The following is a 23540-nucleotide window of genomic DNA, read 5'->3' on the forward strand; positions in this document are numbered from 1 at the left end:
TATTTCAAAACCTATGGAGCGAACTACAATCACTTTGATCTCATTTGAAAGATAATTTAATTTTCTACAACTTTTGTTTCAGTACCTTTTGTTAAAACATGCATACTTTCCCTGATATTTGCAAAAATGTAAAAAATAACCGTGATTTCAGAGGTTTTTGGGCGCTAACTTTTTAGGAAACTTTCAGATAATTAAGTGATCAGCATTTCTATAATTAAGATAAACTGAAATATTAAGAATTTTTTTTATATTTTTAAAGATTTTTTTTATGTTTAGATTCTTATATTTTCAGAAGTTTATACTTTTAAAGGTTTATTTTTTTTGTTTAGAGAATTTTCTTATACATTTGGCGTATCTTTTTATCTTTACGAGGCTTTTACAGATTTGTTTTATTGTGCGGAAGAGAGTTATATCTCTTGTAGCCACGCGCATATGAAGCGTTCTTCAAACTACGAAGAGCAGGTATTGTCTGTAGGTAGATTTATTCGTTCCGGTTAAATACGGTATTGTCCGATATTGAAAAATGCTACACGAGGGAATTTATGGAAACATCGCGCGGCATCTCTATTGCGTTTTATATGCCGCTGGATACGCTCGAGCAAACTCGAAACAAGAGCAATAGGCTTTCCTCCCGGACGGTAGATATCAGGTTGATAAATCCATGTGGAAGTGCGGATGACTGTGCATACAAATTGTAAGCCATTGGTCTTGCGGCAGAGGTAAAACGCAGCCGGTGCGTTCAAAGCGAGATAACGCGCGAGAAAAATAAGCTCCGAAAGATCGAGCGTTGCTTCATGATAATTTAATTAGATTTATATCTCGCACATTGCTTGAAAAACTTATGCAATTAATAACGAGCGCGATTATAATCGTGAGAGAAAATTATTAATAGTTTTATGATCCGAAAAAGATTTTCGAAAGGAAATCGACAAAGAAGAATGCATTGTCTATCGCGGTATCTATTTTTTAGCTGCGAGATTGAGATTCGCTTCTGATATATATATATATTTTTTTTCATTATACACACGATAGGGATGCGGCGAATTTCTTAGTATTATACATAGCTTCGCACATCTGCCGTTCGTGGGGTCATATCGGGGCCTTTAATCTGTTCATTAGTCCTAATATACCGACCAACCACATACCCTCCATCAGATATTACTCGCCGTGTCATTCAGTCTTGGTTTTACGATCTCGAGAACGGACCATTCGTTCCACCGAGAGAATAATCGACGATTGCAACTATTCTTTTTGGAGGCGATGGTTGAATTCTTCTTGACGGTTGGGCTTTGATAAGCGTCTGCTGCATATTAAATAAAACTTACTTTGTTGCTTTCTCTCTCTCTCTCTTTAATATTATTTATTATATGTTTGAATATAATAGTTAAAATGTTTAAAAATTAATCTATTTCATTGAAAAAAAGAGAGAATCGTATATCAATAGTAGAAGAAAAGTATATTTGACGCTGAAAACTTGGTTATATCGGAAGATGCAACGGAGAGTTATTAAGCAAAGAGAATATTAAAGTAATTAAATCGAAAGCGAGAGAGAGAGAGAGAGAGACACACACACCATAATCCCGAATAACTGCATATCCGTTCGACGATAACAGGTCGAGGAAGGCCAATCAAATCGCGAAACATATCTACGGGCCCCTGCTGCCAATCGTCCATACATAATTGGATATAGAATCGTGCGGCCTTTACTCGCGTACGCTATTCCCTCAGCGACGTGCCCCCGTCTCGGGTTAGGAATGTAATTAGTCAGAGGACCGCCGGCACAATCTTGGCCGTCGATCAGTAAGTCCCTTCGTTACCGGTGATGCCTTCGCGATGCCCCCGAGATTGCCGCGTCCGAGATGAAGCGATTCCCAGTCGTAAATACGCGCGTGATAATTAAAATTACTGACTGATTGCTGGATCGTCGAATTGCGCTTACGCGAGACCTTTCAGCCGATCTAGCAAGTGTTGACTATCTGGAAAAAATATCACCGCTGCATCTTGCCAATCGAATCTCATGCGTCATGAATACCCGATATTTATCTGCGTTATTACATCGGAATCATCTTTGTTATATCATTGACATCATGCTTCTCATGGTTCTAACGAATTTCAGAGATGAAGATACAATACAAAGATAATATTTGAAACTTGAAACTGCGTCCATGCTCAGGTATACTTTGTATACCTGAAATTTTTTAATTGCTTCGAAAGTTTTCTTCTGTAAAAATCACGAGATCGTATCATTTAAAAAAAAATTATATAACTACGTATTAAAGGGACTTAATATTTATTTTCTCATTTAATCGAACAGAAATTTGTGGAAGAAAAATAACATCTGATAGGGGGCCAGCTTGTGTAAAAACAGCGTGTGATACACAGCGGGGGACGCAGCTCCAGGATTGCGTCGAATATCGGTTCGCGAGGCTAAGTTATTACGTGTTATCACCTGACACCGATTTCCTCTTTCGCGTGTTTAATGAAGTCAGTTAATCGCCGCGACTAATTCGAGATCTATACCTCGATTAATTCGCTCCTCGTTAAATTGTTTGCTTTATGCGGGGTGAAATATAAACGGGTTAATGTAAACTCTCGATGTTTTGCGACGTAGTTCAGAGAACAGGCACGAACTCGCGATAGTTTTATCAGCGAACGCGTACGTTGCTTACGCACGTGTGCAAACTTATCTTAGCCGTTGTCTTGTAGAGTGCTCAGTTCATTCGTGCACCACGCCTTCGAGAAGGTGCGCATTGCCTGATTCTCTACGGTCTTATACCGGTATTGAGATAGTATCGGTCCGCGTGGATCACGTTCGGCTGCCTAGAAGTCCGGCTATAATAGCCCGCAGCCACGGCAATCGACCAGAAATCGCTCGTATCTCAACTCGTTGTATTTTCGCACTTGCGTGCGCGCACGCGTGTGTGTGTGTGTGTACCTCTTATGTCCATCGTGCACAAGAGAACGTTTCCTGGAATAAAGTTTCCAGGTCATCGGGAAAAAGACTAACGCTCCGTTATTTTTTTATCATCATCTGCGTCATTATGCCCAGCGGTTGACAGATATTTTTATATCGTTATTTATTTTTTTGAATAATTATTAATTAGACTACCATGATGATCGTGTGATGAAATCATTCAATACCGCGAACGTCCTCGAAGCGAAAGTCGAGGATTGAGTCTCGATGTAGGTTCGCTGAAATATTATAACTTCGATCTTATTTTGTACTCCCGAGATAGCGTGACACTCGACGATACGTCAAGATACAATCTGTGCCGATCTCTAATTCTCATCAAGCGAGTCATTCATCCTTAATCGGTTAATTGCGATCGTCGAACGCGCGACCGGTACGCTTCGGCGACGATCGATCATTCGACCCCGATCTCGGATCGATGTATCGTATAATTACGACAGCGGCTCCCGCGATTTCTAGCCGACTTCTCTGCCGAGCTTCTCTCAAAGTTATATTCTCTTCTGTGTGTTTCAGCAAAAGGTGAAGTTCTGGTTCGCCACGGGTGGCGCCGGATTCTGCATCAGCCGAGCATTGGCACTAAAGATGACTCCGGTTGCTGGGTGAGTTTTTATTTCCTTTCCGACATTTATAATTTATTAATTGAAAAATTATTACTTGTTTTATTGACTATTGCAAGAACTGTGAAAAAATAATATTGACATTAATTGCCTTGTAAAATTTTATTTTAATAAAACAACGAAATTTTGTTTTAATAACACAAAATTCTTTTAATGTGAAAAATACTTATATACTATAATTATATATGACTTCAATTATTTGATTATTTCATAATCAAAACAAAAACACTATACTATACTTTTGTCGCGTGACATTAGGAAGGAATGATAGTGAGAGATGACTGATCACACAGTTCACAAAATTAACATAGATAGATTTTCTTTTTCGCATTTCTTTTGTATACGGCAGGTGTCTTTTATCGTAGAATAGAAATCTCCATAGATTTCCACGCATGACATGCATGACACGTGTTATACTGCACATCACATGGTGGCTCTTTCAGAACTTAATCTAACGTGAAAGTATATTATCCATTGCATCTCTCTGAATATTTATTTATCTCTTTTTCCGTGCACTACCTTATCTCTATCCATTTCTATCTGCGAAGGATTAAATAACGCCTGTGGCCTTGTCGAGTCACGCTTACTCAATCGATTTGTACTATCTATCACAAAGACTGAGTCACATATACATTACAATATATATTATGATAATTATATATAAATTTCTTTTCCTTACATAAAAATTGTGCAATTCATGATTGCGAAAATCGCGTGCCAATTGCCGAAGCGTGGAAACTAAGCGAAGATAATAAAAAAATTGTCGATCATTACGAGGACCATAACGATGGACAATTACGTCTGCCATTATCGACTTTGCTCTTGATAAACGCTCCTCGATAGGCATTGTAGTTAGCACGTATGACGTTTATATACCGTGCGTGATCATCGAGATGATCGTCGATGGAAGGTCGAAAGCGTTCACGCGCACTCATGCCGCTCGTAAATCACCGTTTATGGGCGCGCAGTGGCCAATTGTTTATCCTCGGTCCTCGATAACGTCACTGTCACGTACGAGCCCGTCGACCGTTTATTGTTATTAACGATGTAAAAATGGACGCGCGGGGGCCACATGCGATACAGATCCAGTTTTTCGCAGCGCCAGGAATGCGTTTTGCGTCTATCGTCGTAAATTCGAAGCTTTAATCTTGTGGTCTCTTTCTCTCTCTCTCTCTCTCTCTCTCTTTTTAAGATTTCTCTATTTGTTCAGTGATTCGATCGGTTTATATGCAGTGAAGCTTTAATCTTGTGATCTCTCTCTCTCTCTCTCTCTTTTTAAGATTTCTCTATTTGTTCAGTGATTCGATCGGTTTATATGCAGGCTGATCCGAAACTCGCAATTCTCCTCTTTCACTTTATCCTGTCCTTATACGGACAGATTCGGTGGCGAAACGAAAGCGAGGATGGACGCGAACGGATTTGGCAAAAAAACCGGCACCTGGGAGGGCTTGCTGCGATTCAGTCGTACTTCCTTTTTGCTTTTTTTTTCATTTCTAACTCTTCCTTCACTCTCTTCCGTCAATTCTGCGATATACACGGTCCCGGCATTATCCTGTCGTCTATATAGACGACATACATACACATTCGTTCGTTTTGTGTGACGATACGGAGGGCGGGGACGAAAGGAGAAAACGGGACAAGTACATCGAACGGCTTTCTCAGTCGGTGGACGAGATGACCGACTATGAATGGTTCTCTCGTCGACATCATTTTATTTTATCGGATGCAATCTGGCGGCATTATATTTTATCTGCTCTCGTCTATCTCGCGATTTACAGCGACTATAAACGCTTGCCGATGACATTTCGTAAATTTATGGTTGTTTGAATAATTTATACTTTCTCGCGTCGTTGTTGAGAAAATTAAAAATAATATCTCTCTTGCCAGCATGCAAATGTCGTGGCTCTAAATGTTCGCTTTTGTCGCGAGAAAAGGAGAAAATTTCGTAATCAGTCGTGTGAATTATTCCGTGGAATTTTTATGTATTTTCTCGGACATTTATTCCGCTCGCATTTTGCCTCGCGTGTCGCGAGAAACTTGGGTAAACTTGGGTGAATTCACCGGCCGTTTCAGGTTACTGTCAGCTCTTGAGTCGCGTTTTACGTTTTATGTTACTTTTACGTTATTCTAGACCCGCCGTCAGGATGACTCTGAGGCGACTTTAAGTACGGTAATTTCACTTGTCTTTCTTCCTGAGAACGGCGATTACGTTCGCGCGCTTTAATTTATTCCGCACAGGATTCGCGTTGCGCTTTGTCGCGCTTAAGAAAGTAACAGATATCGTGCCGTCACATTTCATATCGCAAGGAGGAACATTCCTTACCCGGGATAACTCGAAAGAAAAACGCTTTTAGCTTTTTTCCACGTATTTTTCTTACAGCCGACAGCTATTTACGATCTTATTTTGTTGCAGACAGGTCGGAAAGGAAAGAAATCGTGTCCGCTTTTAGTCTCTCTGTTATCTAACTAAGAATATGTGATATAATTGTATTTTTCTATCTTTATCTTTTTTTATTTTTATCTTAGATTCCTTTCGTACATTCTTTTGACAGATCTGTATTCGAAATGAATACACTAGAGTAAATCAATTTATGCTTTTACGAAGACAAATATTCTTTTTTTATCATTCTTTGATATTAAATCAATTCCATTGATATAATAATGATCCGATTCTTTTACTTTATCTCTATTTATTTTGTGGATTGTTAGCTTTTCGAAAACTATCTATGTGCTTCAAATATATGTTATTTCTTGTACGACCAATTATCGTGGTCAGCCGAGCAGGTTCAACCTTCGACCTTCGACTTCAACAAGTTCTCACGTTCATTTTAAGATCCACCTGAAGTTCTACTCGACTACGCCCATTGCTTCTAGATTGGCATACATTCACATACTGTTAACTATCGTTCCTTTCCATTATTGCATCAATATCGTAACAAGACACAGTAAACAACTAAGTCCGAGTAATCGTAGGAATTGTAGTTTGTAGTTTCTTAGAAGGAGAAACACAAATAACTATAATCTCGAGAATCAAACGTATATTTTTTCTCATTTTAACAAGAAGTTTTAATGCAAGATCTATTTTTATAGTATCTTTTTATGAATTTATAATAATTTTTAAATAAGATTTATAATTTCTAAATAATTCAATTAATTAAGTCTAAAATTTAATATTGGAGCAAAATAATCTTTTTTGTCATACTTTCATTTAAATTATATCGAATGGCTCTTCAAACGACCCCATCGTAGCAGAAATAAATGTACAACCGAAAAGAATTTAATGAGCCTGCATTAAATGTTAACTAACGTTTAACCTTTAATTTAACTTCTAACTTGACTTTTAACTTCAATCGGTGGCTAACGACAAGTCGCGAAGTACTTTCTCGATCGTGAAGTTAGAGTCGTACAACTTCTTTTTCACAAAGTTTTTTATTGCAATACAAAGTATAACACAGATTGAAACTAGTACAGTTTGAAACTAGTACGATATATGATGTCATTCTTCTAAATATATCTTATATTGATTGTGTATTTCTATTGTATATATGAATGTGGATCACATCGAATTTTGAACTCTCCGAAGTTACACTGGCCATATAATCAATCTTTGCCGGAAAACAAAAACGCAATGTGGAATTCGAAGCGGTTCCGCTGTCGTGTTAGCCGTTAATCGAGCAATAAAGGGGGATAATGGTCGGGCTATTTAGCGACTCTCGCGGGGATGGATCTTAATTAATGGCGAACGCAAGAAGCCGCCGTTTGCGTTACAATGGGACTGGTGAGACGGGCTGATTGCCACCCACGTGCAGATGCAGGAAAGTACAGCAGGAAGGCAAGCGTGCAGCGCGTTGCGTACGCCCGCTTATATGTATATATCTATATTTACATCATTTCCTTGTTAGCGCAGAGTACGCACGCGGAAAGAGGAAGGGGGCAATAAATAAGAGGGATTAGAGCGCAAGGAGACGATGAACGCTGCGCGATGTCGTTACGACAATTCGAATCAGCTGCGTGCTCGGTATATTTTATAGAGAGTGTCCGAGAAAAACCCCAATGCGGATGCCGTTATGTATTCTAAAAGATAGTTGAAGAAATTTTTTAATAGTTGGAGATACACACATACACACAAAGAATGAACTCATTTAGCTTTGAAATTTGAAGAAGTTTAATTACAGATTTAAACTTCTAAGGTATAAATAGCAAGAGCTTGTATTTTAATTAATTTTAATTCATGTGATTTTATCTTTCAAGAATAAATGTAATTTCATTTCCAAATAACTCAATATATTAAGTAAAATATTATAGTAAAATATATTAAGTAAAAATGCGTTTCACAAAATATTTGATAAGAAACTGATTTTAAAATGTTTTATGTACATAGATTCTCTCGTATTTTCTTCGTTCTGTTATTTATTATTGTTTATTTAACATCTTCTCGTTTGTGCATGTTATTTTTTCCATTGAAAATAATAGGAATGAGAGTAGAAAATCAATAAAAATTATTTTCCTTCCACCGTTCTTAAGCTTTACGATTCTTATGCATATTGGCTGTAACAGTCATGGGAAAAAGAAGAAGATCAAAATGCCAACATTCCTAAACGGGTGTTGAAATCTAAACTCTCAGTGAGTTGAGACTTCGACGATCTCTATCGATGTATGTAAATGATGTTTATTTTTTTATTTCTGACAATAAAAATCCAACAGCTTGTATAAGCTGAAGTTTTCTGTCGATAGCATATAAAAAGTAAAATTTACTTTAATTACGTCGGTTGAAATTCTTGTTCTTTGTAGCTATTAATATGATTTTGTGACTGCGGTTATCGATCCGCGCGATAGTTTTCGAGTCCGGGCACAGCATCCATATCTTCTTTGTTAGTCGACTTTGCCGCTTCACTACTTTTTCTTTTTGTTCGGTGTTTATATGGTTATATACATATATACCTGTTCGTCGAGCACTTTTATTGCTCTTAAAAAATCTGAAGGTGTGCACCTGCGACTGACCGCTTAGTCTCGTTCGCCGACAGCTTCCTCTTTTGATATGTTTGAGTCCGGCTTAATCATGTTGCTATAGGATCTTTGGGAGATTTCTTCCAGCGATGATACGCGAAATCAGATTCAGGAATTACAGAAGTTGTAATTTGCTGCTCGACTTGCAAATGCTGTAAATCCGATTTTGATTTATGAATCTTAATGAGAAAGGAAATTAAACCGATTGTATTCGCGTATAAGATTATTAAAATTTGTTTTATACCATTTTAGAAGTAAATATATTAAAAAGAACATTGTGTTGATATATAAAATTGTAAAGTTGTACATTTCATCAAAAGTGATCATATATGATTAAATTAAATTAAATGACTGGAACTAAGGAAATAGAAAAACGTTAATTAGAAAGTTAATTGAGGAGTTATTTTTTTTTTATATATATGCACGTTTATTATGTAGGTATTATTATTTATTAAGTTGGGAAGATAAATAAATTTGTGTATATCGCGTAAAAATCTGTTAATTAAACTTAGAAGTTAATTAGATTTAAAGTGTTTTATTTGTTTATTTGACATGTTTAATGCTCATTAGAGATGAAATGTTACATGTTTTCAAAAGAGAGAATGATGTTATCTTGGATAAGATGTATACTTGAGGGGAAAACCTTGTATTTTATCCTAAGAAGAGTACAAGAGCAGGCAAAGAGGATCTTCCCATAAATCTTTCTTTGGTGAAAAGAGATTTTACTCGTGCGTGATGCGCACACAGCAGACATATTTAAGCTACCCTCCTATGAAGTTTTTTGGCTTCTTATTATAATCAAGTTACACATACTCAAAATGTACGTGTATTCTTTTTCTGCTATCGATAATAAACGCGTTATCAAAAGTGCAATAAAAATGAGGAACTAAGGTACAAAATCGAAGAGATTATAATAGTTTTTCTAAAATAATTTATTTTCCGATTTATTATTTATTATTTATTATTTCTATTATTTACAAATATAGTTTATCATTATGATTCTGCAATTAGAAAATTAATACACTTATTATTTATCATTTTCTGAAGCAATCGTATATTCCCTACCGGGTTTCATTATTACTCATAAAGTGAGAGATTTGTATTTCCGCTATAAATTAGAGACATTTAATCTTATCGAGACTAACGATTTAAAATCGTCCCACGGGTTTTGCCCCGGTCCGAAAGTTCCGATAATAAACGTGTCGAAGTAATTCCGCGGTCGGCGAGAAACGAAAAAAAGAGTCGTCGGGCCGAAAGCAGGACGTGGAATAAGAGGGGAATCGGAGGGATTCGACGAAGCTCGCGTCCAAGGATCTCTTCGATTCCCTTATTGCTCGCCTAATTGGATTCCTTTCTACCATCGGCGCGATCGCCGTGTATACATCTATCAGCCCGCGGCTCGTGAAACCAATTTGGGCATTCCTATATATATATATATATATATGTATACATGTGCGTAGTCGGGATCCACACAGTGATCTATAAATCGAAAATTACAGCGATCGCCGATTTTTCAGTTTTCCGTGTCTTCTTCTTCGATGCGTATTAGAATACGTTCCTTGATCTTGCAAATCAATCTTGTAAGCCACGCTGCTGATATAAAGGCGCTCTAGTTCGATATAGAGTTAAATTTCTTTAGTAAAACAAACTTTAACTGAGTTTTATTTTTTCTTATTATTTTTTAATTTTTGACATTTAAGATCGATAAAAATAACAATTGAATTACATGAAATATCGGAATTAAATTTGTTTTATCTGTATACGCACGCGTAGACATCTCAATTACACGTTAAGCTCATGTGTTTTATTGCTCGATGTCTTCGTGTACTGTTCAACTCGATCGATATCGATTCAATTGCGAGACGATTCACGACGTGTTTCTACGATCAGTCGGTGACTACACTCTCTCTTTACCTTCCTTTCCTCAGATTGGAAATAAACTGATAAAAATGTACAATGCGCGTGATTTATTTTAGATTTTAATTTTGTTTTTTAATTTGATTTTTAACAAAAATGTGAATTAACAATCGAAGAAAATTGATTATTTATTAATCGGATCAAAAGTTAATTTTTTATATGTAAAATTTATTTAAAATTAATTGAAAATATGTTTGATAAATGTTATCCATAATAAAATTTTTTGATTGAAAGATTCGTATTAATTAGATAATATATACCAATCTGGGAAATCGATAAACAATCTTTTTTCAATTCGATTCAGTATTAACACGCGTCAAAGCGTATTCGATGAAAATCGATATCAACCGTGCTTGTGTGTTTGATAGCGTGCACTATAAAGCACGCGCTAATAGGTTTTATAAATTTATTTTATTCGATCGACGCACGCGCTTGTATACTACTCGCTATGTGAGTATACGTATTTGACGATCGATAAAACGCGCTTTTAACCGGCGCTATTTCGCGAGCTGGAACGAATAATGCGACGTAGCAGAAAGACATGGAACATAAATCCGTTACTCGCGACAAGCAAGTACGTGCGCACCTCGCACCATCGGGAATACCTACCTTTAATTCATATCCGTTTGTAAATCGTATCTCGCAAATTGCAGAGCGCGAGCGTAGCGCACTTACATATATCTAGATACATTAAATTTATTGAAGCATCCAGCAATGGTGTATACCGTCCTATCTTTGATTATCGAAGAAATATTAGATTAACAACATTTTTTGGTGATTTATTTTTCTTTTGATAATCTTTTCTGCTCGAAAATTTATCCAATTATTAATTTTTTCTATATCTTTTGCTTTTATTAATTTTAAACAACGAATGCAACGACCTCGGTAACAATTATATCATTAGCTGCAGATATAATATAGCCAATATATTAAATTTTAGTATGACAGTTACATGACGGTATACATGTGAATTTATATATATCAAGGCATTAATGACGCTATATGTCTACACAAGCCAAAAAGAATTTTTTAAATCATAGATGGGTAGAACGATAATCAGGAAGGTCCTTCCTCGAACTTGTTCGCGTCGCGTGTTCGTATGTCTTTCGCCGTCGAACAAACCGACGAGATGCGCCAAGGACGCGTCTCCACAAGCAGGCGAAGATTCCCTCGTTTCGCGCGTCCCCGATTCTTTTTCCTTATAAACCTGAAATTTCGATTTTGTTACCGCCAGGTATTTTAACGAGACCGATATCCCGTGTCGGCGATGCGCCGAAAGGACACACGGGTGACGAACGACGGGATGGGAGCGGGCGAGTTGTATATATATATACACGCGAATTCGGGACTAATCTGCCCAATTAAAAAGTGGAGACCACTGTGGAGAGAAGCGGCGAGTATAGCGAGACAGGCGCAGATTCGAGAATCCGCCGATGGTATTCGCTAATGAGTGCGACTCCTCTAGCCCTTTCCGTCCCATTCTTTTACCGTCTCTCTCTTTTTCTGGCAGTCTCTTTCTCTCATCGGGCTTTTTTCCCCCCCCGCTTTCTTTCTCGGCTATGTATCTAAGGTGGCTCGCGATCCATGGTACTGGAAAACGTTAATTAAACTCGCCACTTCCGAGCACTTTGCGTAGATCGTTGTTAATTGGACGGTCGCCACCGAGAGTTTCGGCGAGTTATCTCGTCGCGAAGCGTGAGAATATCGTGCAAAGAGTAATTTCGACAAAACCGGTCGCTCTCACGACGGGAGGATTCGTTCGACTTGATATTCGCGAGATTTACGAAGCGAGCTTTTAATGACCGCATCGCAAATGTATGCAGGTCGTGCACGACCTAGCCTAAGAAACGTATTTCTGGTTCCACGCATTCAGCGGCTGTGCGATGCTACGAGAGATGTCGGATTACATTCCCGATGGTCGTTTAACAAATAAGTACGACGATCCGCATTGTCATAGCGCAAACGAGAGCTTCCGTGAGACTAATCGGGTAAATCTAATTTTCAAGCAAGATTAACTTCAATAGCGTACCAATGGTACCCATCGCGATTTCCATACGTCATTTTTACCTGTCGAGTGTTAATCTTGAGATTAACTGTAAAATTTTGAAAAAGTTCTCGTCCTATTTTAAGACTGCACATAGAGTCATATTTTTATTTACTAATAAACTAGAATCTTTAGTTCTAATTTAGTTGCTCGATTTTTCGCAGTTCTTTCTTTTTTTTTTTTTTTAACCGTCTAACATACCGAACATGCGTCCCATTCCGCGGACCTTTCGTGTATCTTCGGACCGCGCCGGCGGCGCCCCTTTGGGACATTTGTCCGTTCGTGTTCTTTCACATGTCTGTGGTACAATCTCTTCCTCCTTCTCTTACGAAGGTGCCGATATATATATATGGGCTTGGTCACCAAAGTTGTGACTACCTGCCGTCGCCTCTAATTGGCACGATTTATGTCCGCCGTGGATCGCGCATCTCTCGCCTCGCGTTCACAGCCAGCAGCCATCGACTCCTCGCTTGTCGAAATCTCTGTCGATTCGACGTCTCCTTCTCGGCGACAGATTACGACCACCTATCATAAGGCTTGGACAGTCTTAACCGAATAAATATATTATCGCATAAGCGCGATTTCGTCTTTGATATTTTATCGGGAGTTTAAAGCGATGATCAAAAAGCGTTTCGCGCGATTCTAAACGAGAGTTATCGGCGATACAAGCTACTAGGGGAATCGGTTCCGCGTTCGTTAATGGAAATTACATGTTCGCGTCATGAGGTAGTGGCGATCGGCCGCGGTCCGAAAATAATTTCGCGATCAATCGTGCGTGAATCCCGTTCGCATCTACACGTGATTGCCGCGATCGGTTATAGCCACGCTATCGTCGTTACTTAATGCGACGACGGTGTTCGATGGTTGAATTAATGACGGCGAATCGAGCCGATAACGCGGATTAGCGGACTAATCGGCGGAAATTCATTACCGCGAATCGGCTAAGTATATCGCGTGTCGTTTTGCAGCACGCGCTTAAATAGATGTGAGCGTAGCTTTAATGCCAACCAGTTCGAAGCAGTAGCGATCGTGCAACAGCAGGTGCCTCTTTTACTCGACCTAATCTACATAAGTGGAATGCAGCCGAATTAAAGTCTCTCGGTCTTCTTGTTGCGCGGTTTATCATCATTACCGTCGTCGTCGTCATCGTAGCGATGCGGCAATTAAGTATTTGCATCACGCGCACCGAAATCGCGAGCTCTCTCATCATCTCTGCGTCCTATCCTTCATGGATTACAAGTCGCGAGAACGTTTAATCGTAAACGCGTTAGGCTGTATAATAACGATCCCCGTCGGTCGTGCGCGTTATTGTGTGAAAAGCGATCGTTACTTTGCGGGCGAAACGTGCTCTAACATTCATCCTCTTTGATTAATGTCGAGATTAATGAAGTGTATGACGGTGAGAAATGAACGTTAATGTTTCACACGCGCGATGATCGATCCCTCAAGACTACACGAGTTATTTATGGGGCTGAATGATCGAATTACCGGTTATCGCGTATTTACGGGTGATGGAACGTTTTTTTCTCTGCGGACAATCAACGGTCTGACTCGTAGATTGTTTCAGTACACAGCGAAAATATAATTCCTAATGAAATATAGTACGGAGATCTATTAAAAAATAATCATTCAAAAGAACAAGGAGAGATAATAAAATGCGCTCTCTCCGAGTGGGTCAAATATATTAGATAATAATTATAAGTATATAAATTATTGAAACAGAACATGTGGAAATGGATCACTTTAATTTCCATTTATTCTTGCCATTTATTTTATGATAATATTATGTATATTTAGTATGATTTATATATATTATAAATTTTATCCATTGTGTGCCTCTATAGAAATTTTATGAAATGAAATCAAAATAGTACATAATTGCTTTCGTTTCGCGATTCCATATTATGATGTTGTCTACCTAGTTAACTATCCTTTTTTTTTCCAATATTTTTTTTGCGACGATTTTCCCCTTGCATACCCCTCTTTGTACCCAGGAGCGACTTTCGCATTGGCGGCATTTTGCCGCCGCATTTCCGGCCGACCTTAATCGCGCATGCGTGTCCGGTGCCACGCGAAAGACTCGAGGACCTTAGTCGGCATCGCGTGACTTTCGGGACGGTGTATACAGGGCCGGTAATTTATTCCCGCTGGAGACTCTGTCCCGTGGTTCCGTGACGTGTCTCCGTTTTTTTTTTTTTTCCCCTATAATTCGCCGCGCGCGGATGAACGACCGTCGCGAAAGGGTTAGCGAAGAGAGACGGACCGTCCTGCTTCTGCGAGCGCGCGGATGCATAAGGTGCGTGGCGCCTGGGAATGAGTTAATTACTTTATACGCGCAACGCTGACGTAGCGGCCGTTAATTATTTCGTATAACAGATGCCCATAAATGGACGCCGAACATTCGAGCCATATAATCGATAAATATTACACGCGGTTGTATATTTATTTTACAGCTCTTCTAGTTAAGCTAATAATTATTAATTATGCCCTCGTTTGACGTTAATTGCGAAAATATATGTTATAATGAAAATTATAGTGATCGATAAAAAAGCAATTATTTTTTTAAAACGGTCTTTTTTATCGGTCTTTTTTATTGGCATTTTTAAAATTAACTTAAAGGTATATTACATACAAGAGTTATTATATTTATAGCAGTAATTTTATTTAAATAGATTTAGAATAACGTGTGTGTAGTAGTGTGTGTTTCTATATATACATATATATATTTTATATTTATATGTGTTTTATCTATTACATATAAAATAAATTTCTGCATATATAAGTCATATATATACATAAGACGTATCAGTCTCTACAAATGTTTTAATTAAAATAAATTCATTATTTTTTTTAATAGCCTACTCCGTCAATGAACAAAATAAGAAAAATCGGCAACCAAATGAACTATAAAATTTAATGTGCGACAAAAAATGTTACGTATTTTATTTCACTTGTAGTATTTGCGTTTATTTTGAAAGAGACTCATTAAAGTTCGTCGCTCTACCAGGTAATTAAATGGGAAGGACCTTTGCTACAAAATAAATACGGATGAAGTTACGATAAAGTACCAGTTATCGCGCCGGCTGAGCTGTATCTTAACAATATATCTGAACGAAAATCGTCGGTCAAAGTGACTAAGTTTGTAACGGCGACGCTTAATGATTTTCTATCTTCTTCTGTGACAGCGACTATCAGATTTCTAATCCGGATTCCGACTCTCGATGATATCACGTTTTCTACATTCGTTCCTCATTTCGTTGAAAAAAAAAAAAGAAAAGTCGGATAGCGAGGATTTTATAATTGGTTTTACGACGCTTGAATCTTTAGCATTTAGTATTTAGTAATTTATACACGATGTCGGTCGTAGACCTTTTAAGAATCATTACATAAATATTTCTTTAGAGACAATATTAAAACAAAACATAAAAAGCAATTATTTAATACTAAAGAATTTGATTTTAAAAAATTTCTTAATAGGTTTTTGAGATAACTTGTATGAGGGTTAATAAGAGTATATGTATGCAATATACTTGAAACCTGTACATAACTATTTATAAATTATTTATTGCATAAAATACTCGTATATATCATATTTTGCATATATATAATAATATAATAATAATTTTAGACATATATGTAATTTACAAAGTTCTTGTAGAATTGTTAATTACATCATATTTGTTTTTAATACATCTTGAACTATATTCGTACCAAATACATATGTTTTCAAAAGGTCATTTTTAAAACATAAATTCTACTCTGTTCTCTTTCACTCCATTTCTCTTTATTTTACTTTCATGGATACTCAACAAAAGAAAATAATAAACACCGGACAATTCTTGTACATAGTATTTCAAGCGATGGACGCAGTCTACTGTATATGTTGACAGGATTGAAAGAGAGCAAAGAAAGCTAAAAGCGTTACACAAGGGAGATAACCCTATATCCACGTCGGATTACACTAAAAAAAATGTCTTGCTGATATAGGTAGATTTCTAGGTGTCACAACAAAAATTTATCGCTATTTTTTGTATCTGTTAGAATATTGTCTGTTACATATAGAATTTATAGCAGCAATATTCTAATAATATCTTCTAGAAAATTTAGGTCCCATTGCCAAATGTTAATCACTGCATTGGATAAATATGAGTTTCGATACTACAGCTAGAACGATCTTTGTGAGAAATATAACTGCCAATTATAACTGCAGCATCGAAAAATTGAGAGAAATTGTTTAAAAGAGCTAGATAGATTGGGCGCATTATACAAATATGTTATATGTGAGGATTATATATTCATTTGTTTCTTGTCGCTAATTTTTTCTGTGTACCACAGTCAAACTTTATAACAAGTATGATTGGCCTTAACATGGATAGGCGCCACAGAAAAACATTCTTTCTAAATTTCACAAACAGTTCAGATATAAATTCTGTCTCTGTCACTTAGATTGATTAAATGCGAAACATATGCGATATCACAGTATTTGCTAATCATTTATGTACCTCAGTTAATTTTGCGCACCCAGAAAATTTTTGCTGTAGTTGCAAAACCACTTTTTTGAGTGTAAATACGATGGATATAAAGGCGTGACTGAATCAAAGAAAAAGAGAAAAGAAAGAAAGAAACTGTCGGTTCCATTAGAGAGAGTGTTTACATGGACTACTTCTTTTTCGAGCATTTCGCTTCCAAGTGTAGTAATTGCTACAATTTGAACATTTTTTTTTACTGGAAATTTGTAGCAAATAAAATTTTAGGAAAATTTTTGAAAGAGATGCAGAAGTACAGGATTTTTGAAGGATTCCATTAATTATAACAAATTTCATTTTTATTATAATATATCCATTTAAAAATCCCACATAATATATATTTTATTCAAATGAATGTACATATATACGCAAATAATAAATTTGATATTTACTTTTGTTTTCAGCGGAGGAAAATTCATCACCGTCGGCGACAGAATCAGATTGCCAGACGATGTAACGATGGGTTACATTATCGAATATCTCCTGAAAAAGCAACTCACAGTCGTAGAACAATTCCACTCGCACCTGGAGCCAATGAAGTTCCTGAACAAGGATACCTTTCAAGAGCAGGTAACTAAGCAACATATCATGTTATCGTTCTTTAAAATCTATTTCGAGCGAAAAGTGATATTATCTCTTTTCATAAAAAATCTAATTACGTAGGACAAACTAAATTCTATAAATATTTGATAATTTACGTGTAAAGGCATTAGTAGAATTTGAAAGTTTATAAGTTCTTAAAGGCGGAGCGTGCGGACGATTAATACAGATTATTGTGTAATTGTTGTTTAATTTAAACGAACTTCTTTTTTTACTTTGTTATTGGCAAGAGAACAGTGTATATCGGATTATTTATTAGTGATGAGTAATATTCCTTAACGTTTGCGAACTTTTGCAACTCTAATCCCTTAGATTAAGAGAGCTTTGTTTCAACGATATTACGCGCAAAAATCTCTGCCATTATAATACAAGATATAAGTAGCCAAAATTAATGCACGCGACGTATTCTGGGTACATAAGGGTCACGATAAATAGCATGATGATAAATAATGGATGGATAATGGAATGATTTGACGCGCACGATGAATCAGACGACGCGCAGCGAGTGCATTGTCTGTTTTATTTTATGTAACGTAATAGCCATTATTTAATCGTATAGTTTCCGTTTATTATAAGTTCTCAGACTATATATCGCGTAATAGGAGCAATCGCAAGCGTATGAAAATACATGTCCTGTCGTCGACAAGAATTAACTAAATTGCCTCATATACATTTCTATTCTTCTTTGGGCCAGTATTACATACACATATATGCGTAAATACTTTTTTGACAAAAAAAATAGAAAGTCTGATTAACATGTTTAATATCTAAAAATTGATAAAAACATTTTTATCACACATAATTAAATTACTTAATATCAGATGAGAATAAAAATTTCTTTGATTTTTCTAATAAAATAATCTCGACGTGTATCGCATCTTGATATATTAAAATTATTATTTGACTCTTAAATTTTACAATAAAGAATTTGTGAATTATTTATAAATTGTTCGTCAATACGTTGTAATATATGCGTCAAGATCAAATTACAATATAATATGTGAGCGATCGCATAGCCGGCAAGAACATGCGTGACGTATGCAAAATGTTAGCATAAAAAGTATTTTCTTTCACGACCGGTATTATGCTTTTTTAGGATCTCAGATTTCGCAGAATATGCGAATAAACGTGCACACATACGTATACATATACGCGATACGTCAAAATAAATGAAGTCACTTTTGACATCGTATGTCACTCGGTTTCTGATATATAAGAATCCTTTGCTGGAGAAATTAAAGATCTTTGGCGAATTAAAATATTTTTTTTGTCTTTTGTGTTCCAGGTTTCTTTTAGTTATTCTAAGGGACCTAGAGATGAATGGAATATCCTGAAGATTGATGGTTTTGACATGAAGAATGACCCAAAGAGGTACAGCATTGCTTTATATATTTATTTTACTTCTTTATTTTTTTATTTTGGACATTGTTCTATATGTATGAGAATATTTTTTGCCTTTAGTATTCAATCGATTTATTCGTGAATTTCGAACAGCGCTAGTTTTTGCAAAAATGCACATTTAAATTGAATCATTTTTGTGGCAGAACGTGAGAAGTTCTGTCTGCAATTTTCAATTTCCTGTTTCTTTGAGTCTCTTCTTCCCTGACGCAACATTGCACATCAAAACCTCAATTACTTCTATAATTGCCACCTTCACCTAGAGTGCTCGCGTAGAATGTCGGTTAGACACCGTAAAGAATTCTTTAAGAGAAATAACTGAATTAAAGAGTAGTTTTTATAAGAAAGTTATATAATATTGCAAAACATCGTGACATTTATTTTGCGTGTGTCTCGTAACATTTTTTCTGTACGTCTACACATTGCTCAATTGAAAAGAAATTATATCTTTATTCGAGATATTATATATCTCATGAGCGATTAATTAATTAAGAGGGTGTACAGATTAAGGAAATTATTGAAATGCCCTTTTTAGATGTTTATAATATAAAATAACCCTCGTTAAAAAAATTAAGAGAAAAGTACTTCTCTCTCTCTCTCTCTTTCTCTCTCTCTCTTCTCTCTAGATATTCATAGTGCACAAAAAATTATATTCTAAATTATTTGTACGGTTGATGTGTATCTTTTGAGAAGCATTCGAATAATAGATTAATATAATTCGTTTCTCTTCATCTTTAATAATTCCACATTTACGCGCGAGTATAAAACAACATTTTGTGAAACGACATATGTAATTTACGTGACGTTAAGTGTAAACATCTGTAATTAGCGTTCTCATTAATGCATATGCGCGAAATGTCTTTCGTGACGTTTTTTTTTTCGTTTAATTGGCACTGGTGAAAGACGGAAGAGAGATGAGTAATTACGAGGACGACATTGCAGTGTGATATTGTAAGTTTTAATTGACTTCATAATAATTGCGATTTTTACGAGCCTCTCTTCCTTCCACTGTTTCTGCTTTTTGTTTCCATCAAGTCAGAAAAAATGGCTTGTATTCTATTAACGTAAGTTTTCGCGCCGCTCGCCGCGAATATCTTCCGAGATTCTTTATTCAGTATTCTGAGGGAGAAGCAAAGTTTTGCGTTTTTTAATATTAACGAGAGAAATATCAGAGCCAAGTCGCTACTTGTTAAGTTAATTCAACGGCTTATGTGTATCGAGACGGCACGTTATGGATATTAAATCGAGTTTTTCTTTCTTTTGCTGCTTTTCATGAATGATGTTTTATTAAAAGTTTATATTACATAAGTTTTTGCGCGCCACATTGATTTTATTGATCATATTTGCAAGCGACATTTGTCGTAGTCTGTTGGATTTATGCGAAAAATTTTTCCAATTTGAAGGTGGAGCTGCATTTTACATTAAAATTTTCTTTCGTAGAATATATGAAATATCTGGTGCGTGCGACATTCATTGATTCTTTTTCTTCAGTATATCGAGAATTATCTACGTTTATTAACGCAAAAAATATCTAGATTTTATTTCTAAAAATATCAATGCAAACGTATATTATTAAGTATGTTTCTGCATCAAAATTGTTAACTTTGATTCTGTCACATATTTCCGATTTTGAATCATGTTATTAAGAAATAGCTTAACACATAACTATACTTTTTTTGTTCCAGATTCAAATCCATTCACTGTCATCTGTTTCCACAGATTTTATTGATCATATTTGCAAGCGACATTTGTCGTAGTCTGTTGGATTTATGCGAAAAATTTCCAATTTGAAGATGGAGCTGCATTTTGCATTAAAATTTTCTTTCGTAGAATATATGAAATATCTGGTGCGTGCGACATTCATTGATTCTTTTTCTTCAGTATATCGAGAATTATCTACGTTTATTAACGCAAAAAATATCTAGATTTTATTTCTAAAAATATCAATGCAAACGTATATTATTAAGTATGTTTCTGCATCAAAATTGTTAACTTTGATTCTGTCACATATTTCCGATTTTGAATCATGTTATTAAGAAATAGCTTAACACATAACTATACTTTTTTTGTTCCAGATTCAAATCCATTCACTGTCATCTGTTTCCACATGTTCCTTATTGTCCGCATAGATGATATAAGATTGCGCGGCGAATGTAAAAATAAAAGAAGTCGAACTTACTGATCTCTCATTGTTAGGGAAAATATTGGGAGGAAACGTGAGTTCTCTTGTAAAGAGGATGGAGCAGAGAGTTCATTTCTTCATTGCATACAGAGAGGAAACATATGAAAGATCAACGTACGGTGAGGAGCATAACTGAATTAATAACATATTCTTATACATGTACGAAGAAAATTATTCTTGTACATGTGTAGACATACATATAATATAAGAAATAGAAAAATAAACAATATTACAGCGAAGTATAGTCGGTTAAATGCACTGAAATATACGTTTGAATCGCACACTGAGGATAAAGATATATGTGTAATAGATTGTGAAACATTCATTAAAAAAGACGTAAAATACAAACGCGAAAAGAAATTTATTTAAAACTTTTATTGATGTATTGCATCGGTTTTAAAGATTTTCATTATTTGTCCTGACCGATCAGGCTTAGAATCATAAGATACGGGTAAGGATAGAGAAATAATATTTACATGAATCAGATTTACATAAAATGGGTCAAAACATGGGAAGAATAATGATTATTGATAATTATAATAAATTGATAAATATAATAATAATTAGATTAACATAAAAAAGTTTTAAAACTTTGTTTTAGCGTATGCTGTGATTAGTGATACTTCACTTATGTTTATTTTTTTCTATTTTTTATGTATCTTATATGGAGAGAGATATATATATATATATGTATAATAATTTTTTTTTCTTATAAAATAAATATTATTTCATACGCACATACACATACATATATTGTTACGCTCCTTATTTATTAATTAGTGATTGCAATAGGATCGAAAAAGCACGATGAGATTTTGGTTATACTCGCAAATTCTCTTGTTGTATATGTGTGTTAGTCCTTTTTATCTTTTAAAACATCTGTATAAAATTGTATATATATAGGTAATTAACTTCGATTTGTTCTGATAATTCTTGTGCGGTGCAAGTGAAGCTTACATTTATGCAATAGATTGAAAACGAACAGATAATAAACGAATAAAATAAAATATTAAAATAATATTAAATTAAATATAAATACAATATTAAATTTGGAACACCCTGTATCATATTAATATTTATATGCACAAAGTGAAAAGAAGAAAATATGGAAAAGAAAGAGAGAAAAAGAAAGACAGCACAAGACAGATAATGAAAAACGACACATGGCAATTTTATTTTTCTACATACTGCATAATGTAACCTGCACTAGCACGCGTATAGGCGTATATAACAGCTGCATCTGTGCAATACGATACATGTAATTGTAATTCGCTGACAGTCTCGTCAACGCGAAATGGAATTAAGCTAGTCCCTCGCAGAAAGACAGACAGCTGTATATAATGTGATATTTAGTGCGCGCGAATTTTTATATCTTTTAATGTCCCTTCTTTTCATAGGATTTTACATCGTAAATTTTCTACGAAGCTGTAAGAAAAAATATTTATATGCGATATGTCGAAATACATGTGCAATATCGAATATATGAGACGCTTATTTTCAAAGCTGACGTGTGAGTTATTTTTGATATTTTATGGATTAGTAAAATATATACATGTATCGATTTTGGAAAAAATTATTGCAGTTAGACTTACACTATTTTGAAACTAAACGATTCATATTATGATTTGTTGCTTTTGAAGGATGAATTTGGCAATTATTTGAGAAGCGCGAGGGAAGTTTTAACATTATACAGGTGGGATCTCAATATATATTTATGGATAAGATATGTATCATAGTTACACATGTAACATGATACATGGAACGAACGCGAAAATTATTATATAATGGTGTCGACGCTGTTGTTATTTCGATATAATGGCGACATATTGAATTGTACGATATTGATTATATGCTGTGCGATTATGTTTTATACATATAATAGATTGTATATGCACACAATGTTTATAGGATTTTCATGTTCATCTTCATCCATATCCACATGCATCCTTTATTCTCCACAATGCTGTTTTTGCATACATTATATAATATGCTATTTCTATATTTTTCTTGTTATTTCCCGACAATACATTTTTATCTTTTTGAAGGTATTACGCTGCTGTGTTATCACAATTTTCGTCTTTTAACTTTTTCCCAGTGTGTTATTTACTAAATTATTATTATTATACATATATAAAGCATTGTATGTTATAGAACTTTATTCTTTGCATTCTATATATTCTATATATATATATTGAATATATAAATTTGATTCTACGTATTATTAACAAAAGCTCTAAAATATAAACTTTCATTTTTAGATAAATATGTAAAATTAATA

The 23540-nt window shown here is 35.3% G+C and overlaps 1 protein-coding gene across 1 annotated transcript in view; it reads left to right on the forward strand.

The window, feature by feature from the left end:
• Nucleotides 1–23261, forward strand: part of LOC115232699 (fringe glycosyltransferase) — a gene marked incomplete at its 5' end in the record, with an annotated part of 81569 nt that extends 58308 nt beyond the window's left edge. Inside the window, 4 exons of the mRNA XM_029802728.1 lie at nt 3485–3570; nt 17487–17652; nt 18968–19053; nt 21156–23261. Of these exons, the coding sequence (XP_029658588.1) occupies nt 3485–3570; nt 17487–17652; nt 18968–19053; nt 21156–21213 (396 nt within the window). The remainder of the gene's footprint in view (nt 1–3484; nt 3571–17486; nt 17653–18967; nt 19054–21155) is intronic.
• Nucleotides 23262–23540: the final 279 nt, after the last annotated feature.

Source organism: Formica exsecta, unplaced genomic scaffold (assembly GCF_003651465.1).
Source record: "Formica exsecta isolate Colony F162 unplaced genomic scaffold, ASM365146v1 scaffold149, whole genome shotgun sequence".
In the NCBI taxonomy this organism is placed as follows: domain Eukaryota; kingdom Metazoa; phylum Arthropoda; class Insecta; order Hymenoptera; family Formicidae; genus Formica; species Formica exsecta.